The 9,452-nt window shown below is 48.8% G+C and overlaps 1 protein-coding gene across 1 annotated transcript in view; it reads right to left on the bottom strand.

Annotated features, from left to right (window-relative positions):
• The window catches only part of cubn (cubilin (intrinsic factor-cobalamin receptor)), a 277,880-nt gene that overhangs the window by 179,997 nt on the left and 88,431 nt on the right, over positions 1–9,452 (bottom strand). The window contains exons 40-41 of the mRNA XM_072451238.1: positions 7,880–8,072; positions 6,326–6,523 (exon numbers count right to left, since the gene is read on the bottom strand). Of these exons, the coding sequence (XP_072307339.1) occupies positions 6,326–6,523; positions 7,880–8,072 (391 nt within the window). The remainder of the gene's footprint in view (positions 1–6,325; positions 6,524–7,879; positions 8,073–9,452) is intronic.

The following is a 9,452-nucleotide window of genomic DNA, read 5'->3' as shown; positions in this document are numbered from 1 at the left end:
GAACACTGAGCTACACCAACACCAGGAGAACACTGAGCTACACCAACACCAGGAGAACACTGAGCTACACCAACACCAGGAGAACACTGAGCTACACCAACACCAGGAGAACACTGAGCTACACCAACACCAGGAGAACACTGAGCTACACAAACACCAGGAGAACACTGAGCTACACAAACACCAGGAGAACACTGAGCTACACCAACACCAGGTGAACACTGAGCTACACAAACACCAGGAGAACACTGAGCTACACAAACACCAGGAGAACACTGAGCTACACCAACACCAGGAGAACACTGAGCTACGCAAACACCAGGAGAACACTGAGCTACACCAACACCAGGAGAACACTGAGCTACACAAACACCAGGAGAACACTGAGCTACACCAACACCAGGAGAACACTGAGCTACACCAACACCAGGAGAACACTGAGCTACACCAACACCAGGAGAACACTGAGCTACACCAACACCAGGAGAACACTGAGCTACACAAACACCAGGAGAACACTGAGCTACACCAACACCAGGAGAACACTGAGCTACACCAACACCAGGAGAACACTGAGCTACACCAACACCAGGAGAACACTGAGCTACACCAACACCAGGAGAACACTGAGCTACACCAACACCAGGAGAACACTGAGCTACACAAACACCAGGAGAACACTGAGCTACACAAACACCAGGAGAACACTGAGCTACACAAACACCAGGAGAACACTGAGCTACACAAACACCAGGAGAACACTGAGCTACACCAACACCAGGTGAACACTGAGCTACACAAACACCAGGAGAACACTGAGCTACACAAACACCAGGAGAACACTGAGCTACACCAACACCAGGAGAACACTGAGCTACGCAAACACCAGGAGAACACTGAGCTACACCAACACCAGGAGAACACTGAGCTACACAAACACCAGGAGAACACTGAGCTACACCAACACCAGGAGAACACTGAGCTACACCAACACCAGGAGAACACTGAGCTACACCAACACCAGGAGAACACTGAGCTACACCAACACCAGGAGAACACTGAGCTACACAAACACCAGGAGAACACTGAGCTACACCAACACCAGGAGAACACTGAGCTACACCAACACCAGGAGAACACTGAGCTACACCAACACCAGGAGAACACTGAGCTACACCAACACCAGGAGAACACTGAGCTACACCAACACCAGGAGAACACTGAGCTACACAAACACCAGGAGAACACTGAGCTACACAAACACCAGGAGAACACTGAGCTACACCAACACCAGGTGAACACTGAGCTACACAAACACCAGGAGAACACTGAGCTACACAAACACCAGGAAAACACTGAGCTACACCAACACCAGGAGAACACTGAGCTACGCAAACACCAGGAGAACACTGAGCTACACCAACACCAGGAGAACACTGAGCTACACAAACACCAGGAGAACACTGAGCTACACAAACACCAGGAGAACACTGAGCTACACCAACACCAGGAGAACAGTGAGCTACGCAAACACCAGGAGAACACTGAGCTACACCAACACCAGGAGAACACTGAGCTACACAAACACCAGGAGAACACTGAGCTACACCAACACCAGGAGAACACTGAGCTACGCAAACACCAGGAGAACACTGAGCTACACCAACACCAGGAGAACACTGAGCTACACAAACACCAGGAGAACACTGAGCTACACAAACACCAGGAGAACACTGAGCTACACCAACACCAGGAGAACACTGAGCTACGCAAACACCAGGAGAACACTGAGCTACACCAACACCAGGAGAACACTGAGCTACACAAACACCAGGAGAACACTGAGCTACACCAACACCAGGAGAACACTGAGCTACACCAACACCAGGAGAACACTGAGCTACACCAACACCAGGAGAACACTGAGCTACACAAACACCAGGAGAACACTGAGCTACACAAACACCAGGAGAACACTGAGCTACACCAACACCAGGAGAACACTGAGCTACGCAAACACCAGGAGAACACTGAGCTACACCAACACCAGGAGAACACTGAGCTACACAAACACCAGGAGAACACTGAGCTACACCAACACCAGGAGAACACTGAGCTACACCAACACCAGGAGAACACTGAGCTACACCAACACCAGGAGAACACTGAGCTACACAAACACCAGGAGAACACTGAGCTACACCAACACCAGGAGAACACTGAGCTACGCAAACACCAGGAGAACACTGAGCTACACCAACACCAGGAGAACACTGAGCTACACAAACACCAGGAGAACACTGAGCTACACCAACACCAGGTGAACACTGAGCTACACAAACACCAGGAGAACACTGAGCTACACAAACACCAGGAGAACACTGAGCTACACAAACACCAGGAGAACACTGAGCTACACCAACACCAGGAGAACACTGAGCTACACCAACACCAGGAGAACACTGAGCTACACCAACACCAGGAGAACACTGAGCTACACCAACACCAGGAGAACACTGAGCTACACCAACACCAGGAGAACACTGAGCTACACAAACACCAGGAGAACACTGAGCTACGCAAACAGCAGGAGAACACTGAGCTACACCAACACCAGGAGAACACTGAGCTACGCAAACACCAGGAGAACACTGAGCTACACCAACACCAGGAGAACACTGAGCTACACAAACACCAGGAGAACACTGAGCTACACCAACACCAGGAGAACACTGAGCTACACCAACACCAGGAGAACACTGAGCTACACCAACACCAGGAGAACACTGAGCTACACAAACACCAGGAGAACACTGAGCTACGCAAACACCAGGAGAACACTGAGCTACACCAACACCAGGAGAACACTGAGCTACGCAAACACCAGGAGAACACTGAGCTACACCAACACCAGGAGAACACTGAGCTACACAAACACCAGGAGAACACTGAGCTACACCAACACCAGGAGAACACTGAGCTACACCAACACCAGGAGAACACTGAGCTACACCAACACCAGGAGAACACTGAGCTACACCAACACCAGGAGAACACTGAGCTACACCAACACCAGGAGAACACTGAGCTACACCAACACCAGGAGAACACTGAGCTACACCAACACCAGGAGAACACTGAGCTACACCAACACCAGGAGAACACTGAGCTACACCAACACCAGGAGAACACTGAGCTACACAAACACCAGGAGAACACTGAGCTACACAAACACCAGGAGAACACTGAGCTACACCAACACCAGGTGAACACTGAGCTACACAAACACCAGGAGAACACTGAGCTACACAAACACCAGGAGAACACTGAGCTACACCAACACCAGGAGAACACTGAGCTACGCAAACACCAGGAGAACACTGAGCTACACCAACACCAGGAGAACACTGAGCTACACAAACACCAGGAGAACACTGAGCTACACCAACACCAGGAGAACACTGAGCTACACCAACACCAGGAGAACACTGAGCTACACCAACACCAGGAGAACACTGAGCTACACCAACACCAGGAGAACACTGAGCTACACAAACACCAGGAGAACACTGAGCTACACCAACACCAGGAGAACACTGAGCTACACCAACACCAGGAGAACACTGAGCTACACCAACACCAGGAGAACACTGAGCTACACCAACACCAGGAGAACACTGAGCTACACCAACACCAGGAGAACACTGAGCTACACAAACACCAGGAGAACACTGAGCTACACAAACACCAGGAGAACACTGAGCTACACCAACACCAGGTGAACACTGAGCTACACAAACACCAGGAGAACACTGAGCTACACAAACACCAGGAAAACACTGAGCTACACCAACACCAGGAGAACACTGAGCTACGCAAACACCAGGAGAACACTGAGCTACACCAACACCAGGAGAACACTGAGCTACACAAACACCAGGAGAACACTGAGCTACACAAACACCAGGAGAACACTGAGCTACACCAACACCAGGAGAACAGTGAGCTACGCAAACACCAGGAGAACACTGAGCTACACCAACACCAGGAGAACACTGAGCTACACAAACACCAGGAGAACACTGAGCTACACCAACACCAGGAGAACACTGAGCTACGCAAACACCAGGAGAACACTGAGCTACACCAACACCAGGAGAACACTGAGCTACACAAACACCAGGAGAACACTGAGCTACACAAACACCAGGAGAACACTGAGCTACACCAACACCAGGAGAACACTGAGCTACGCAAACACCAGGAGAACACTGAGCTACACCAACACCAGGAGAACACTGAGCTACACAAACACCAGGAGAACACTGAGCTACACCAACACCAGGAGAACACTGAGCTACACCAACACCAGGAGAACACTGAGCTACACCAACACCAGGAGAACACTGAGCTACACAAACACCAGGAGAACACTGAGCTACACAAACACCAGGAGAACACTGAGCTACACCAACACCAGGAGAACACTGAGCTACGCAAACACCAGGAGAACACTGAGCTACACCAACACCAGGAGAACACTGAGCTACACAAACACCAGGAGAACACTGAGCTACACCAACACCAGGAGAACACTGAGCTACACCAACACCAGGAGAACACTGAGCTACACCAACACCAGGAGAACACTGAGCTACACAAACACCAGGAGAACACTGAGCTACACCAACACCAGGAGAACACTGAGCTACGCAAACACCAGGAGAACACTGAGCTACACCAACACCAGGAGAACACTGAGCTACACAAACACCAGGAGAACACTGAGCTACACCAACACCAGGTGAACACTGAGCTACACAAACACCAGGAGAACACTGAGCTACACAAACACCAGGAGAACACTGAGCTACACAAACACCAGGAGAACACTGAGCTACACCAACACCAGGAGAACACTGAGCTACACCAACACCAGGAGAACACTGAGCTACACCAACACCAGGAGAACACTGAGCTACACCAACACCAGGAGAACACTGAGCTACACCAACACCAGGAGAACACTGAGCTACACAAACACCAGGAGAACACTGAGCTACGCAAACAGCAGGAGAACACTGAGCTACACCAACACCAGGAGAACACTGAGCTACGCAAACACCAGGAGAACACTGAGCTACACCAACACCAGGAGAACACTGAGCTACACAAACACCAGGAGAACACTGAGCTACACCAACACCAGGAGAACACTGAGCTACACCAACACCAGGAGAACACTGAGCTACACCAACACCAGGAGAACACTGAGCTACACAAACACCAGGAGAACACTGAGCTACGCAAACACCAGGAGAACACTGAGCTACACCAACACCAGGAGAACACTGAGCTACGCAAACACCAGGAGAACACTGAGCTACACCAACACCAGGAGAACACTGAGCTACACAAACACCAGGAGAACACTGAGCTACACCAACACCAGGAGAACACTGAGCTACACCAACACCAGGAGAACACTGAGCTACACCAACACCAGGAGAACACTGAGCTACGCAAACACCAGGAGAACACTGAGCTACACAAACACCAGGAGAACACTGAGCTACGCAAACACCAGGAGAACACTGAGCTACACCAACACCAGGAGAACACTGAGCTACACAAACACCAGGAGAACACTGAGCTACACCAACACCAGGTGAACACTGAGCTACACAAACACCAGGAGAACACTGAGCTACACAAACACCAGGAGAACACTGAGCTACACAAACACCAGGAGAACACTGAGCTACACCAACACCAGGAGAACACTGAGCTACACAAACACCAGGAGAACACTGAGCTACGCAAACACCAGGAGAACACTGAGCTACACCAACACCAGGAGAACACTGAGCTACGCAAACACCAGGAGAACATTGAGCTACACCAACACCAGGAGAACACTGAGCTACACAAACACCAGGAGAACACTGAGCTACACAAACACCAGGAGAACACTGAGCTACACAAACACAGAGAGAACACTGAGCTACACAGACACCAGGAGAACACTGAGCTACACAAACACCAGGAGAACACTAAGCTACACAAACACCAGGAGAACACTGAGCTACACAAACACCAGGAGAACACTGAGCTACACAAACACCAGGAGAACACTGAGCTACACAAACACCAGGAGAACACTGAGCTACACAAACACCAGGAGAACACTGAGCTACACAAACACCAGGAGAACACTGAGCTACACAAACACCAGGAGAACACTGAGCTACACAAACACCAGGAGAACACTGAGCTACCGCCACTCAAGAACATACAGGACAGTAAACATGAACGTCTCTCGTACCGTCGCGGATGACCAAGCTGTCGAAGTAGCAGTTGGGATAGTCCTCCAGGTCCAGGTAGAGCAGGTTGAGTTCCACGGTGGAGTCGGGGGAGCGGATGAGCCAGGTGCACTCCTCCTCCAGGGGGTAGTTCTGAGGCCACCCAGGGGAGAAGAGGAGGCCCGGGCGGTCCCCGGTGGTCAGGCTTCCTCCACACGCACCTCACATCAGGAAATACAAGGGTTATTTATGTGTGAGAATGATTGTCTTTCAGGATTACTATTGTGTAGAATGTGTAGAACATCTCAGCTGTTTTTAATGCACTTAAACTTACTGTGAGCAGGCTTGCCTCTCCACAAACCTGACTTGCACTTTCCATGGAAATTCCCCAAACTACAATATTCTAACCTGGTTCTGCCGGCTCAATGCGTGTGTATCTTGTCTCGTGTGTATCGTGTGTATCCTGTATGGTGTGTATCGAGTGTATTGTGTGTATCTTGTATCGTGTGTATCGTGTGTATCTTGTATCGTGTGTATCGTGTGTATCTTGTATCGTGTGTATCTTGTATGGTGTGTATCTTGTATTGTGTGTATCGTGTGTATTGTGTGTATCTTGTATCGTGTGTATCTTGTCTCGTGTGTATCGTGTGTATCTTATATTGTGTGTATCTTGTATGGTGTGTATCTTGTATTGTGTGTATCGTGTGTATTGTGTGTATCTTGTATCGTGTGTATCTTGTCTCGTGTGTATCGTGTGTATCTTGTATCGTGTGTATCGTGTGTATCTTGTATCGTGTGTATCTTGTATGGTGTGTATCTTGTATTGTGTGTATCGTGTGTATTGTGTGTATCTTGTATCGTGTGTATCTTGTCTCGTGTGTATCGTGTGTATCTTATATTGTGTGTATCGTGTGTATCTTGTATCGTGTGTATCGTGTGTATCGTGTGTATCGTGTATCGTGTGTATTGTGTATCGTGTGTATCTTGTATCGTGTGTATCGTGTGTATCGTGTGTATCTTGTCTTGTGTGTATCGTGTGTATCTTGTATCATGTGTATCGTGTGTATCATGCATCTTGTGTATCTTGTATCGTGTATCGTGTGTATCGTGTGTATCGTGTGTATTGTGTGTATCTTGTATCGTGTGTATTGTGTGTATCGTGTGTATTGTGTGTATCGTGTGTATCCTGTATCGCGTGTATCTTGTATCGTGTGTATCGTGTGTATCGTGTGTATCTTGTATCGTGTGTATCGTGTGTATCTTGTATCGTGTGTATCGTGTGTATCGTGTGTATCGTGTGTATCGTGTGTATCGTGTGTATCTTGTATCGTTTGTGTCTTGTATCGTGTGTATCGTGTGTATCTTGTATCGTGTGTATCGTGTGTATCTTGTATCGTGTGTATCGTGTGTATTGTGTATATCGTGTGTATCTTGTATTGTGTGCTTCTTTGTGCTCCTTCCACAGAGGTTATCTGTTGTATATTGTATCTGTGATATATTGTGTATTCTGTTGCACTCTGTTGCCCCGGTAACACTACATCAGAGTAACTGGTCAGATCTATGATGGGGCTCCTGACCTGGGGGGATTGTGGGCGGAGGTCCAGAGTTCTGCACCGCCCTCCACTCGATGAGGAAGCCCCGCCCCCCCACCACAGCGTCAGACTCAAACTGCAGAGTGACGGTGCTGCTGGAGCTGCGCACAGGTGGAGGCAGGAGCAGGCCGCAGAAGACGCCCAGAGGGTAATAATGCACCGAGGGCCCGTCCAAGATCTGCACACGCAACAGGAAGTGCTTAACAACCAGATCAATAACGCTGCAGCGCCAAGAACAAGCCGCCATCTTTACCGCTCAGGACATCGTTATAAACACATCAGGATCAGTGAGCGGTCAGGACAATAACATCGACAATTACAAACTTTAAAAACTATATATGAATTGTTCTCAAATATATCCAAATAAGCCCCTCCCTCTTTTAGTGCCCTCTATAGGCTGCTGGGAAGTACTGCGTGGAAAGCATGGCGCTTCTTCCCCTGCAGCTGCTCAGTCTGTGGGCGTGTTCAGAGGCCTGTTCATTCTCCGCCCTCTAACATGAGCTTTAGAACCAGAGCAGCTGCTTCTGTTAGAGCTCTGCACGTGCTCTGAGCACCACATGGATCTGTGCTCCAACCACACCGAAGAAACCTGTGAGAATCCAGGATGTCTGCATGTTCTGCCCAAACTGAGCATGTGCAGAGGAGAAGAGAAGCTCTAACTGAGCGTGTGCAGAGGAGAAGCTCTAACTGAGCATGTGCAGAGGAGAAGCTCTAACTGAGCATGTGCAGAGGAGATAAGCAACAGCAGTGCAAGTCTCAACAAACTGACTTAAAAACTCTTTAGTCGGTTTGTGGCTCAGGCTCAGATCATGTTTCTCATGATTAACACAAAGTGTCATGACACGTCCTGTATTCATCCTGTGATGAGGAAAGAGACTTTAGCTCAGGAGAAGACACGGGTTCATATCCATCCACACATCATAGATGTATTTGTCCTTCACTTCTTTAAGATAATCCTTTATTGTCCCACATGGGGAAATTTCATTGTTGCAAAGCAGGAAGATACAGAAGAAAAGGACAGATCACTTATAGGAAGTCTAAAAAACACTCTCAGTAGAAGATCTCCTATAAACAAAAACTACTATAGACAAAACCTCACATTTCCCAACAAGGGATGGAGGGGAAAATAATAAGATAAAAAATAAATGAATGAATGAATGAATACATAAATACATAAATTCCATTGCATGTGATCACAACAGAATTGCACATGGTTAGGTCAGTATTGCGAGTGTTCAGGACTAGCAGTGTTTGTTATAAAGTATATAAGTTATAAAGTGTTATAAAGCAGCAGAAGGAAAGACCTGCGAAACCTTTCCTTCACACAGCGAGGGTGGATCAGTCTCTCACTGAAGCTGCTCTCCAGAGCGGACAGAGTGTCCTGCAGGGGACAGAGTGTCCTGCAGGGGACAGAGTGTCCTGCAGGGGGTGACACTCATGGTCCAGCATAGATGTGAGTTTAGCCAGGACCCTCCTGTCCCCCACCTCCTGCACCGAGTCCAGAGGACAGCCCAGGACGGAGCTTTGTCCAGCTTCTTCCTCTCCCTCTCTGTGATGC

Source organism: Eucyclogobius newberryi, unplaced genomic scaffold (genome assembly GCF_026437365.1).
Source record: "Eucyclogobius newberryi isolate DKJ021-1_F unplaced genomic scaffold, fEucNew1.0.hap1 SCAF_18, whole genome shotgun sequence".
NCBI classification, from domain to species: domain Eukaryota; kingdom Metazoa; phylum Chordata; class Actinopteri; order Gobiiformes; family Gobiidae; genus Eucyclogobius; species Eucyclogobius newberryi.
This window is presented reverse-complemented; position numbering and strand designations above follow the sequence as displayed.